This window comes from Neopsephotus bourkii, unplaced genomic scaffold (assembly GCF_033783945.1).
Source record: "Neopsephotus bourkii isolate Nb327-2 ecotype Australia unplaced genomic scaffold, CSIRO-AGI_Nbou_v1 NB_1132, whole genome shotgun sequence".
In the NCBI taxonomy this organism is placed as follows: domain Eukaryota; kingdom Metazoa; phylum Chordata; class Aves; order Psittaciformes; family Psittacidae; genus Neopsephotus; species Neopsephotus bourkii.
The window spans coordinates 799,728-814,713 of NW_026901618.1; the positions used below are offsets into that span (position 1 = coordinate 799,728).

A 14,986-nucleotide genomic window follows, 5' to 3' on the forward strand; every position below is an offset into this window, starting at 1 on the left:
GTAGCGGATCCTACCATGAAGCCAGAACTCCCATTTCCTAGGGGTATAAAACTTTCTAGATTGACATGAAAGAAATTTCTGATTAAAAAACTAATATTTACATGAGAATTAGTACAGATAATTCCTGCTAAGTACAGAGTAGAATTTTGTTGACCCATTGTTTTACTATTCGTACTACTTCATCATTTTTGTCCTATAACACCTAATGCTGACTGTATGACTGTTTTAGAAACATATCTGTAAACACGTTTGCATGACATAGCAATATGAGGATACTGTTTGTGTCATACATTATGTTTCCATTGTAATGAAAAGCACTTTGATATCTTTGCTCAGACAGGGCCAGAAATCTCTGGATATGGAGAAAAATCAAAATAAACCACTGCAATATTAAAATGGCAAAAAGGTGAAGCACTGAAAACCTGAGAGCAATAAATTACCTTGAGAAACTCAGTAAGTAATGAATGTTTTGCAATACAGAAAGTAAATAGTATAATATATGTTCTTACTGTTCCCGTTGTGCCCAAGGAAAGGTGGTTCATCTGTTGGGTCAGAGGGCCCATCATGCTTGCTGGCTGCATTGACATAGTGTGGTCCATTGTCGGCGTTATCACAGCACCCTAGAAACACACATCATTTACACTTCAACATTTCACTTAAAAAGAAAAGAAAAAGGCAGCATTCTCTAAATGAGTGAAGCTGACTGAAAACTTGACAGGAATCTTAAGAGAGACTAATATACCTGTCAGAAGAAATATGTTTTGTTCCTATTGACAACCAAGCTACCCACATGTATTATTTGTACTACTAATGAGGCCACTTTATGTTGGTTCCAATTAAATGTCAATTTTTACTTCATTGATTCTGACAAACAAATGCATATATTCTTTCTATGATGAAGGCTACTGTACATTGCAAAATGCCTGTCATTTCTATTTTTTCATATTGTATATAGAACAATCTTACAGACAAAACATGTATGTCCCCAATTTCCTCAGACTTCTAAAATCTTTAGTCTCTGAGATCTTCATCCTATTATGGTAATTATCTTGGATTTTTCCAGTCTCAATTAAGAACCCTTACTCATGACACTTTAGAGCCCATTAAGTAAGACCAGCTATTGACAGTAAGTTTGGTAGTGACACCCACTTAAAACACATACACAGTGTCTAAAAGCATTTTTCTTCTCCACATGAAAAAAAAAGACAGTAATAACAAGCAGCATTATGAACTAAAGCCAGTGCAAGACTATGAACAGAAATGAAACAAAAGACATACCAGAGGAGCTTTGGAGAAAGCTTCTCTGCCATTCATATTCCTGGGGTTTTGCTCTCCCACTCCCCAAGGTACCATGTTAATAACACCATGCCTTAGTGAAGTGTTGATTCTCTTCAGTTTTATGGTGTAAAATACTATTTTCCATTTTGTTAGAGAAAATCAGAAACGGTAATCCACTCTTTTTCTTGTAGATAGTGAAGTAAGGAGGCATTTCAGCCATTTCTGCCTACCAAATTATACCTCTATTTTGTGCATATGTATGTTTGTGTGTGCACATTATAAATTTGCACAATCACGTTATGTCTACTACACAGTGTGGAAAACACAGCTGAATGTATTTGCTTAATAAAAAAGGAAAACTGGCATTTTTTCCCATTAAGATTACTGACAAAATCCACCTCTGAACAGGAATTTTAAATAAACTAGTTCCAAAAACCTCAGCACACCCGTTCTTACATGTCTTTCTCCCCTTTATTACTGCACAGCTATGTGACTGCATTGCTGAGGATCTGATAAGAAGCAAAAGATTTCAAATTTTCAGTCACAAATAAAAATAACCAAAAATAAAAATGCTGGGGAAGTACCAATTAATTTTTTCTCACCTTCCAGCAATATTTTGTCTATGCACATCCTATCTGAGAAGTAGATTCTTCAGTCTCTGTGAACTCATTATTTGCACGCAATGGTAAAGAGGAAGTAGGCTCAGCTTGGTCAGTCCTTTTTGAAATACCCTTAGCATATGAAATACATACATGCTTGTTTTATGTCACAGAGCACATTATATTCCTTGCACTGACAAGAGTCCCCAGAGAAATTTAGCAAATTATAGAAACTAACCTCTATAGAATATCTGTCATGATTCCAAATAAATGCTTATAAACTAAGCTGATCTACGTGCAAGTATTAAACCTGCAGTACCTGCGAACACTTTGCCCTCTTTCTTGGCTATATTAAATTGAACTGGTTTACATTGATTAACCCACTGATTAAGTAATTCTAACGAACTACAACAAGGCTATCCTTCTTGTTGGCACGGGTCCTTACAAATCAAGATAGTCACAAACTTTCACCACAAAATTTCTTACAGCATAGTAAAATTAATATTTTATTCAAAAAGCTCTTCTTTCTTCCTTACATGACATTTCTCTTTCATGCTTCTCTATTTTCCCTGAAAGTCTACCCTTTTGCTGAAAGTCTAAATGCAAATCTATGGGGCATACACTCATTCAGCCCATTTGGCAGTCTTTGCGTAGTAGATTCAGGGCAAGAGTCTGAAGTAGCATGATACCCAAGGAAAACAATGTTCTTGCTGTATGTTCAAAATCAGTGGCCTGGGATACCGCACAGTCAGAAGAGTTCTTGGTGTTTGGACACCCACCTGCACTTTTTGGTTATGGTAAGAAATTGTAAGCTTTGTGCAGACCAAATCTGTCAACTGATAAAGAGTTCTCAGTTTGCAGTCTTTCCTTTGGCTTAGAGATGGGGAGCTGCCTCAGGGCTTTCTGTGACAGACAAGGTGAGCTTCCACTTGTGATGTGTGGTGAGGGTAAGCAGAAAGTCACACCCACACCAAAGCTTCATGCAGCCTTGTACTGCCAGTAGTAGTGGCTGCAATTACTTTAGGATGTACAAGAGCCTTAAAACACCAAGGTTTCTTTGCAAAGATGTTTATTGCAAAGGTATGGTTGGAGGAACTTGCTGTGATTACAGACGTGACAGACTGATAGCTATTCCTGTGTATAAATTAAGGAGCTTGGAAATGAAGACGGGGCAGTGGTGAAGGAAAACCTATGATTTAGTGTAGCAAACACATGTGCCAGACACTCAGTGGAAAAATCTGATAGCAAATGTCTTTCAGTAAATAAGAAGACACACAGGTTTTGCAAATAAACTATTTAAAAAAATATGGACTTGAAAGGAAATATATCAAGGACAAAAAAAAAAGCTTAAAGACAGTAAAAGTATTATTTTTAAACAGAAAATACATATTCTAGTCCCTAAACACATACCATTTAATACATTAGGAAAAGAAGTTGGGAAAACAAATCAAGTATTTGCAGCTTTCCTGAAACAGCTTAACATATTTGAAGTTGACAGCTACCTAGAGCAGAGAATTACATGCATTTGCCAGACCATTAATTCACCAGAGTTTGCAGAATCCTCTTGTGATCACATATGGAAAAAAAATTACACTTAATTAAGGAAATATCATCTGGTTGTTAGGGCAACACTCAGTCTCCAGATCGTAATGCATTTCACAATACATACTGTCAAGTACACTCATACTCAACTTATTTAGCTGTAGAAGACAACAATGTCTTGCATCATATTAAAAGTAATTTGATTCTTTTCAGCCTATAATAGGTATTTGCTGATAATCATCCACTTGGCGACTGGCAAAAGCTACAGTAAACACTTTTCATCTTCATCTGTTTGGATGTCTGATTTCACTGAGTTTATAAAGATATAGACATCTCAGCATAGTATAACACTACTGAAGGCCCAGTTTAGTTGATAAAACCTGTAGAAGAAATTATGATGAGGTTTTTGCCACTGCCTTTGCCAAAAGTATTTGGCCTGCCAATTATTTAAGTATGCCCTGTTGTCTCAGTATGATTAATATTTTTTATACTTCCTGCAATAAACTGTTTACTATAATGACTTTTAAATTTGGCAAGCTATTCTTGGCACTTGTCCTACTATTCCGTCAATGTTATAATGGCTTTAAAAGAAATTAAGATTAACAGGGCAAATGGTAAGGAATCAGTAACAGAAGAAAAAGCACGATTTTAGCAACACTTTGATAAACCCAAGATATATTCATTGACATACAGCCTTTAATTTCCCTTCACTTTATTTGAAAGACCTTGCTGTTCTAAAATGCTCTAAGCCCTAAGGACATATTTTTCATGTAAGAAAGTGAATATATTTATTTCAGAATATTTTGTTGTCCATTATTTGCAAACAAGAAGTCTGACTTCATCAACTACAAACACTGCCCACTTCCTATATGGCAACACACTGGAATCACAGGAAGGACACTAAATACAGTCTGTTTATTGCATTAAGTAAATTCCTTTAAATACTTGCCAATACCAAATGTCAAAAGGCAGCAGCAGAAATTAAGTTTATATTGGTACAATGACACATGCCAACTTATGTGCTTCGAAGGGTGGGAAAGTGACATCAGAAATAAAAAGTGTATTAGGGAGCTTTAGAAACAGAGAGTTCACTAGTTGAGATGCACTTGGGGGACAGTGGGAGGAAGATTAGTCCCAGCTTTCTACAATAATGAACTGTAGTAAAGGCTTCTGTTTTATTACGGTGTTCTAATACTGATATTGAACTTACGGCACAAATACCAGCTGAATAAATAGTTTTAAAGCTCTCAGTAAGCATCTGCTTATTTGACAGTTTAATTATTTTTCTTTATTTAGGAAGTTTTAACAAGTTAAGCATACTTACAAATTCTAGTTTGTAAACACTGGGCAATGTAAAGCCCACAAACATTACAGCAGCAAACTTACTTTCCAGATTTGTTTATAGACACATTGTGCTGTTATATAAGCACCAGGTCATTCCATCTGAAAAGTTATTACCATACTACCAAACAAATGTCTTTATGTTATCGAGAACATGTTGTTTCTTGAGGCGTTATTAAACTGAAAGGATTACTTTATACTGATCAGACAGACATGTCTGTCAAGAATTAATATGAAAAAACCCCAACATGCATACTTTCTTTGCAGATAAATGTACTCTCTCTGCATACTGAATGAATTAGGACCATATTTATATTGATTTACTCTTCTGTCTAGATGGACTTGTCCCATCTTCTTGGGTTGCCTCTTACAGACAGCAGGAAAAATAGGCTCCCCTTGTCAGAGCAGTGAGCCTGGTGAAGTACTCTGAGCCAGCTATTAAGTGGGCAAACTTCCATGACTATAGTAGGATAATTAGAGGTAGCTGTGAAACCCTCTCTGCTATCTGTCATCAACTCTGCTTCGAATACTTGTTGATATTCCATAAAAAAAACCACATAAAAACCTATTCTTTTCTCAATGAAAAGTTACCAACTACCTTGGCATTTACTAGCTGATAAAAAATAAAATCATGATTTCAGTTTGGTAAAGAATACCTGCAGACATCAATTAATAGCGTATATTTTGCAAACCTTAGTATTTGTTTTCATTTCATAACTTTGCTGAATTTCAAAGCTCACTGAAAATGGGGTAAAGTAAGCAAGAAGACCAAACACTGCACTAAATTAAAGAAACTTTAACTTTGGACTGGGCAAACCCTGATACAGACCTTAAGCAACTTTGGCAAATATTAAATCAAAACTGTAGTATTTCTAACCTTGGATATAAATTCAAATTCTTACCTGACATCACCTTCGTAACTTAGTTGAATTTCCTTGGACCAATGGACACATTCGCTTTTTTTTTTTCCTGTAAGTTTGTGAACATTTTTCCTCAGAGGTCCAAGACAGTTACTACCCAGAATTCAAATATTGTGTGGTAAATAAAGAGTAAAGTGAACTTTGTATATGTACCATGTTTCCTATAGCAACAGCCATGGTTTTGGATAGTTTCTTTCCCATTGTCTTTTTTACCTTTAGTTGTATATCCTGTCTCCTAGTTTGAAATACAGCTTTAGGTAATATACAGATACTAGCCTCCACATATAAATGCAGATTAAAAGAATATAGAAATGCGAACATCAAGAGATAAAGAAAATACAGTTGATGCAATAGAAAGAGTTTTGTATCAATAGCTGTGTGCACAAATAAAGCAGTAACTGCAACTATATTGGTACTGGTTAATAAATACATTACAACAGAGACTGCCACTCTGACATGTCAGTAGTTTATGCTCCTACCAGAGTTGAAAAAACAGTAAGTTTTATAATGTGCCACTGTCTGTTAATCTAAAAGAAATTAAAAAAAGAAAGAGATTGCATTTCTGTGGCAAACAGAAAGTTGCCCATGTCATTCAGTGCCTGGGAATCAGGAGTCTCTTTCTTGTGGACTAGATTTTCTTAGCATTAGAATGGAGTTTAATCTGTTAAAGCTAAATCCAAACATTTCCTCTCCAAACACTTCTGCTGTGTTCCCTCCCTTCACGCCTATAACCAGGCGTGAAAATTCACTTGATGGCACATCCTAGTTCTAACAAGGTGCAAAATGGAAATTATTAAACAGCACAATTAAAATATGAGTCAGCATCAGTGTTTAGTCTAAATTTTCACTTCCCTGCCTCACTGGGTGCAAAAGAAACTTTCAAAAAAAGGATGCCATACTTGCATCCTCAACAGTCTGATCTTACATATATAGACTTATATATACACACTTATAATTGCTTATGGGAAGACATGATTTTGCCAGTTCTATTACATTCACTCAATCCACATTGTTCTTTTAAACATGTGGATAATTTGCTTGATGTTTGAAAGTCTCAGTCCAGGATCTATTTTGACAAAAGCAAATAAAAGCAGCAGTGACAGTTTTTAAAGCTTACTGTTTATGAGCAACATTTAATAAATGTTGAGTAAGAGCACCTGCTATTGGCTGGAAACAGTTACTTGATTTTACTCTCAAAATACAAGAAAAATGCCTAACAGCAAGATTTGCCTCAAGAGCTTGTACTTGGATGTGGAGGAGCAGAGCAGGTTGGTGGCATGAGATGCGTGTATGGCATTTTTAATGTGGTAGAACCTTGGCTGTCCCTGCGTGTTGAGCCTTCTGGGCAAGGTGCGCCAGTTTTCCCTGTCTGTGTATCTCTATGAAGTTATGACTACAGCCATTTGATGAGACCAAATGTCTGAAAGACCTCACTGTTGATCTCTGCTTTTCTGGTGAGATTTAGTACATAGGTCATTTGCCAGGCACAGAGACTGGCTAATTAGGTTTGGGGAGGAAATGTCTAACATTTCTTCTATGTGCACTTTTAGCCTCAACACTGCAATGGGCAGTGACAGGACAGCAGCTGTGATCTGTAACAGATGTGCTGTGTTTCATTTCCTGCCTGAAACCAGGAGGGACTCATACTGTGTGAGCTGCAACATAGTGGCTGCGCTGGAAGAAAAGATTCACTCATTAGAAGGACAAACACTGACACTGGGAGACATCAGAAATGATGAGGAAGTGGCTATCAACAAAAGAGAAAAAACAACCCAAAAGCCAAAAAAAAAAAAAAAAAAGCCACCAGAAAAGCAGATGGGTATTATAACCCTACATGTTCACCAGAGGTATGATGACAAAATGACATCCTACACAACTGCAGCCAGAAGAAAACAGTATGAGTGTGCGTGGTGTTCACTCCAAACAGCAGAAGGACCCAGCCACAACCAGAATTAGATGGAAAAACCTGAAATGGCTTCAGCTTTCAGAAAATGAGGTGGCATTACTGAATGAAATACCAAGGAGAGACTAAGGTGCCAGGGTGGCAGACAGTGGGGTTCTCCTCTGCAAGATCCCTAATCCTTGAGGGGACTATGGGAAGAATGGTCAAGAGAGTGGTAGGTATCAGGATGCTTCTTGCCACTCCAAGATTAGACAGACCTCAAAACCAAGACTGATACACAGATTTTCAGTAGTGCCTTCTTACCTTATATTCCATCATTAAAAGTAATGTGAGCCTATGCATTACTTGTACCTTTATAAATTTTAACTGTGTTTTGTCTGACCAATTGCTGGTTGGATTCGACTCTGTACAAGCCAACTGCCTTTAACACATGGTTTCTGTTGCACCTGAACAACTTTGTTATCCTTGGATGATGTCTTCAGTGACCCGTGTCCAGTTTTCCATTGTTTTGAACAACTGATAATATAGACATAATCTGAAGAAACTGTAGCTGCAAAAATGTCCTTACCTAAAAGTTCTGTCCCTGACGCATGAGACTACAAGAAACCAGTAAAGCTGATGGGGGCAAGCACACAGGGCATTCACGTCAAAACTAACCACATTTAAATCAGTGGAGGTACAACTGATGTAAATGAAATCAAATTCAAACTCTTAGGTTTTTGTCCATAGTCAGAAAATAAGACTCTACAGAGGATGAACACATTTTATAACTAAGAATGTAATATTTTAAGTTCTTGTTTACTTTAAGGTACTTCCAGTGAAACCAGCTCACTTGTTAAAAGAAATGCTTGAAATTTCTAAGTACCCTTCTAGCAAAGACCTCTAACTACTTTACAATCTGCGCGATATATAGACTCAGGACCTAGTCTGTTACCAGTTCTTGGATGGGTCTGGATTTACATCTGAACTTTCTCAAGTCCACAAGATGCGGGTATAACCCAGGTTGTCACCACTGCAGGGTCAAAGAGAAAAAGGTGGTTTTGATTACACATTCCAATCCAAATGAATCAAGAAAAGGAAACATTTTACCTTTGTTCTTGCTGTGCAGATTGAATTCAATAAAGGAAAATGGCTAGTTTAAGTCTACTTTGCTCCACACTTTATTGTCTTTTAAAAGAAGAAAAAAATATTGAGGAAAAGCACTTCAAAACTGACCCTTGTGAGTAAAACTGCATTGTGCAAGTGGACCAGATAATCTAAAAAGTAGATGTGAAAAATTAAAAAAGGTGTAGATTTTGGTTATTATTAAGCTAAAAAGAAGTAAAAGGAAATAACTGATCCAGCAAGGATTACTTAGTTTTTAATATATCTGTAAATATAAATTGAAATATTTTCCCTTATCTTTTGTCCAGATAAAGTCACTCTTGGGCTGAGATCTTCTTTATAAAGTTTGAGCCTGGAGCACATTTTTACAGCTGAATTATTATCCTTAAAATATGAGTTCATACTGGAAATGCTGGCAGCCCTCTTAACTATTGTATAGCAGTGAGAACAGCTGTAACATGTTAAATATGTTGAAAGTACGTGGGGAAAACAGAGAGGCTCAGAGGACTGGTAACAGAATAGGGAGTCTCAATGCTGGGTCACCAGGTTTGGTGATTGCTGGGACTGAAAGTCATCATCAAGCTACAGGTGTTCAGCTATATCCAGGCATCAGCTACCCACAGAGAAACTCTATCAAAAAAATACATTACCACAACTGGTGATGTCCAACAGCTCCCCCAAGGATTGTGAGAAATTCAGGGATGAATCCCCACAACTGCATCCCCGCAGGTTAACTCCAAGATGAAGGGCAGTGATGGCACAGATGGAAGAGGCTTGCACTGTCACTTCCCCACACGCTGCCCCATTTACAGCGATCATAACTATGCCTTCTCAGGGCACTCTGTCAGAAAATTGTTAGCCAGCGAAGACTGATCCTGAAAGAGTCCATTTTCCACATTAGTGAATGGACAACATCCATCCCATCACACTACTAGCTTCAGAGGAATTCTGGTGATACTGGTAAATGAATGTAGAAAACAGATGAAAAAGTACTTTTTTATCTCCCCAGTTACAGTAGTGCCTAGAATGACCAAATATTTTATTACTACCTCTCTCTTCATTGATAGATAGCAACCTCTTGCTATTTACTACAAATTATAATCCATTTCAACCTACCCTAAAACAGCAGTCAATTTTTGCTTAAGCAGATGAATGCAGAGGTCTGCATTTCTCAGAATGAGGCTGCCTGACTGACTGCAGCCTTTTGTCATAAACCAAAGTAGCAAAAAATAAATAAATAAATAGTCAAAGCAACATCACCAAATGAAGTCCAAGTTTGCTGCTAGGACTTGTTTGCTTACTTGGAGTAAATCAGGTAAGTGTCTCTGGCTCACATTTATCCATACATGCTGCACTACTCTCTATAAAATCTTTGATTTATCATAGCTTTTTTGGTGCACCACTATTTGCTACCAGTCACTGTGTACAAGCTCATGTGAATGCACAGCAGTCAGATCCTGACATACGATGAAGATGTTCCTCTATTCCTTTATGGCTTTGTGTCACCACAAATCACACAGTGTGATTTGCAGAATTTTAGGTTGAAGTAAAAAATGTTTCTCTGGGCTGTTTTCCTGAATATCTTTCAGGTATTTGAATATTGTATCGGTGCTCAGTTTTCTCCAGAAAAACAGCTGACAAGGAACTGCCTATTACCAAATACTGCTGTGAAAATGCCTCAGACAATTTACAGCAACTTGTTCTGCTGCCAGAGATTAAGTTGGTGGTCCACTACTGAGACAAATGTATTAAGAGTGAGCCTTTGACTAACTGGATGATAGGCCATCTGGACAGCATAGACTGGGCAGATGGGTCTCATGAGTTCAGGACGATGCCTTTTAGATGACGGTAAGAAGATCTCTACACTTTGGAGGAACATATCACGGTACAAGCTACAGAAAAAAAAAAAAGGCCAGCTGGATGGTATACATGTATTGCTGACATGAACAGTAAATAATTTGGAGAAAACACTTTTAGGGAGAATAAAATATCACGTGAACTCAGGTCACACTTGACACATAACTTTGACCAAAAGGAAGAAATAATTGGAGCTGTCAAAATGAAATGCTCCCACCATATTTCAAAATGACATCTCATTTCAGAATTTACCTAAATTTGAAGGAAAAAAATCCCACTTAAAATTAGTTCAGTAACCCAGAAATCAAAACAGAAAGATTATAGATATTTTACCTTTGTTCTTCCCCTGTCTCCCCACTCCCTAAATTCTTTCCTGGAGCGGAGTCTAATAACATTTTCACAACTTTTCCATGTCACTGCCTTCTCCCTTTGCACATTTTCACTTCAAGACAAGTTTTAGAGTTATTATTTGATTTTGCCCACAAAGCCAAATTTATTATTATTCACAGAGTACTACGTATGTAACAGTCTCACCAGTCATAGCCAGAGGCAAAAGGTAACCTCAGAGGAAAAAGAAACATGGAATATCCAAAGGAAGATAAATGGGAACGAGATGATAGGCAAAAGGATATTAGCCCCATCTTTTCTTGAGAGCTGTGTATATAGAAAAAACAGAGTGATCTAAATAATTCCAGAGTGATGGGGACTCAAAGGCTGGTCTCTGTGCACTGCATGCCTGTGAATCTTCAGTCTGTGTGAACCTCCTTCCTCCACAAAAACAAACAAAACGTTTGTTCTGTCTTTGACATCAAAAGACACAACATAATTAACAGCAGATGTTCTGATAAACTCCAATAGACCAGCCTCTTGGCAGCCATATTTCTGGTCTGCAGTGGCTTTTCCAGGCACACAGAAAATCCATTTGTGGGACTGAAAAGTACATGAAATGTTTTTCTGGTAGTGTTTCTTGTGGTATTTTCTGGTACTATTTCTACTATCAAGGAACTGCAGTATCATAGGATCATAGAATCATAGACTAGTTAGGGTTGAAAAGGACCTTAAGATCATCTAGTTCCCTGCCATGTGCGGTTGGGTTGCTTCAGCTCAGTGTGTCACTGCAAATGATTATAAATTCAGGGAAGTAATGCAGGAATGCACAGGCTTGAAGCATAAGATCAGAACTAGATGAGGACAGACTTTAGCACAAGCCGTTTGTAATCTCAATGGTTAAAATCTCCATAACCCAACAATCACGGTAACATACAGATCTCAGTTTACTGAATTTGACAGATTTGGCCTGAAATCCTAGCCACACTGAAATCAATTAGTTTTGTCATTGACCTGAATGCTACCAGGATTTCACATTGTTTTAATCCTCAGAGAAAGATGCCAAACTGTACATTATTATTCAGGTACACAATAGATGTTTATACCACAGACAGATTGTCATTAATTACTGCAAGCAGAAATGATCTTGCTCTTGTTTTTAGATCCAGACTGTAATTGAGGGATCTATTTTTCTTCGGCAACCCAATTTTAAATTTTGTGTTATTTTTATTTTCTGCAGTACTTGCCACACAGGAGCCTATGGCTGCCTGCAGAGATGTTTAATCAAGAAACAACTTCTCATTTTATCACAAGACACTGATCTTGTCTAGAAGCTGAAATAATTAACAAAGATCAAGACAACCAACCTCAGAACAGGAAGGCAGCAAGGCTAATAACTTCCAGTCTGAAACCATCTAATAAATACTTGTTATGTGCACTGAGAACAATCCTTAAGTTGAAATGTTGCCATAAATTATTCATAAAAAAGTTCTGGACAGTAAACAAATTTATGAAGATAATGATCTCTTTGCAATTCATGAACAAAAGTGGGGGAAGGGGTCAATCCCCAGAATAAATTGCAACTTATAAATCTACCAGCTGCAGGCATAAAGTACCGATGCAGAGATTCACTGCAGAAATTGTAAAATAAGCCCTGAGCGTTTTCTCTTTCCAGAAAGACAGCTTTGAAGAGCAACTGCAGAGACAAATAATTTAGTATATACTCATTTGCTGTTCTTGACCACAGCACTAATCACGAGTTAGAAATCAAAGCCTTTGGACTATAACAGATGAAGCAAATCAGAACTGTGCACAGCATTAGCCCTGGTCTGCTTAAAACTAATGGCAAGCAAGCATGAAACCTTTGTAAATACAGACTGCGAGGACTTACTGCAAGTTTGGGAAACACTGATGTACATTTTTGTTTGATGTATCAAACTGCTTTTCCTCAACTGAGGACCCATACTGAGTGACTAGGTGGTTTAATAAGATGAATGAATTTCACAATGGCAAAGTTTACTTCCAGTACATTTATTTAATGGCTGAGGCAACTGATGAAAGGAAGTTAGAAATCTGATTAGAAGAAAAAAAAATTAGACTAGAATCTAGACTCCCTCAGGACAATTTCTTGTGCTTTGTATCCTCTGTACTGACAGACAGCATATTTTCTTTATACCTAATTACCAGCAAGACTAAAATTTTACATCTTTGATGTGTATGAGATCAAAGAATATTAGGAAATAAAAGTAAGATTAACATAATTGTCTTGTACAGCTATAACAAACTATGACTACGTATACAATCAGACACCCTGCTCAACAGGAAAGCAGAAACTAGAATCAATTGAACTAAACAAGAATCTTGTTTAACTTTGCTTCCTCAGCAGCTTCTCACCTCTCCTGACACCTACCATCCAGTGATCACAGATGCAAAGCCAGGAAAGATGTCCTCTCCCAGTGCCTGATCTGACATCCTGAGACCCATGGGAGCTCCTGTTTCAGCTGTGTCTTTAAGAAAACCAGTGTAGCTGCTTGTGTAGACACAGAGGGCCATCAGCACGGCAAGAACTAAAGAATCTCCAGGCCCAAAATTGCCTACTCTAATACTTACCTCATCTAAAGGATTAACTTCTATTTGTTTCTTTTACTACTATTGTCTACCTTATGTGAACACACAGACTGTGCACCAGCCTTCTCTGGAAGTATGCTTTGGCAGTGAAGCCTTTTCCTGTTATGCATATAGGCTTAATTTGTCTTTAGCCTTCATGCACACAGCATTTTTGTTTACTGCAGAAATATCTATCCCACATGCCCTTGGTCACCGTGCTTGTAATAAGCGTGGGTAAAGCCCTTCCCAAATCTTTGCTCGCAAAGCCAAGCCATCAATCTAGTATTCCTACTTCCTCATCAGCTCAACTGTGAGAAAAAAAAATCAAAGGCAGCTAAAAGTAACTGTCTTGTAAGAGTGAAATGGGGTGAGAATGTTTGTATCATTTCTGCTCATTAAGGTGATGTGAAAGGTCTACTTCTGGCTAGGAACCACGAGCTGAGCAAAACCGTTTTGAAGGTTTTATTTGTCATCAGGTGGCACTGACAATGAAAAATGTCTACTGCACTTCAAGACAGCTGGTAATAAAGCAGTGCAGGGAATGACTGACAGAATAACAGTTACAGTACCAGTGTAGCTTCTAAGTTTTTACAGCCACTCAGCTGGAATTATACCATTGTATTAAAAGTGGTTTAGGATATAAAAAAAAATTAGATACAGAAGGGCTCTCTCCCTCCCCATTGCCGTACCAGGAATCAGAGTGAAAAAATTTGAGAAAAGCAGGTCTTTTGCTTGATTGAATTTAGATATTTTTACCGTGTCGTTTTTGCTTTAGTTCAGACAAGGGCAAGCCTGAAAACATTTATTTGCTGACAACTGCCTCATTCAGCATCCTTGCAAGCAGCTCCCAACACATCTCAGTCTTCAAAGGCATATTGGTTTTGTTTGTTCTCATTGTAACAGATGTTTTGTATCATGCACTTCAACGAACTAATTCATCTGCAGAGGACCGCCTACTCTGGCTGTTGTGCATCCAGCTGTGGAAATAGCTCAAGAGTCATCTGTGGCCACTTTCATTCCATTCTTCTGATCTCACAGGATCCCAGTGACCGCATCCAAGCCCGTAAAAAACAAACAGACCTGAGAACATCCTTTAAAAAAATTTCCAGCGGAGGAGTAATGCTACTCCAAGCAGGAAGCCTTTCTGGAAAGAATGTAATTGATGCTGAAGGAAGATTCACTCAGCTCTGGAAGTCTCCTCCAAGACATGCTGCTTTTATCATATGAACTACCCAGTCAATATTAAGAGGCACTGGAGCAGTGGCATGTGTGATTTTGATGGAGCTGAGAGCTTCTGACTAACTCAGTGCCATATCAATTAGCCCCAGCATCAGGCAATCACCACTTATTCTCTAAATGTACTGAGCTCCCATTAGAAGCTGCAAATACCATGAAGCTAGTTCATCTCAACACACTGAGCACTTTTATATACTGTGGCTCTACTGTAATATATTTCTGAAGTAGAAACAAAATCAATCTGAATTGCTCTGGAGTGGAAGCATATCCCA

The 14,986-nt window shown here is 37.7% G+C and overlaps 1 protein-coding gene across 6 annotated transcripts in view; it reads right to left on the reverse strand.

Moving 5' to 3' along the window:
• The window catches only part of RBMS3 (RNA binding motif single stranded interacting protein 3), a 742,307-nt gene that overhangs the window by 40,234 nt on the left and 687,087 nt on the right, over window positions 1–14,986 (reverse strand). For all 6 annotated transcript variants that reach the window (XM_061362639.1, XM_061362642.1, XM_061362644.1 and 3 more), the window contains one exon: window positions 510–620. In XM_061362639.1, the coding sequence (XP_061218623.1) occupies window positions 510–620 (111 nt within the window). The remainder of the gene's footprint in view (window positions 1–509; window positions 621–14,986) is intronic.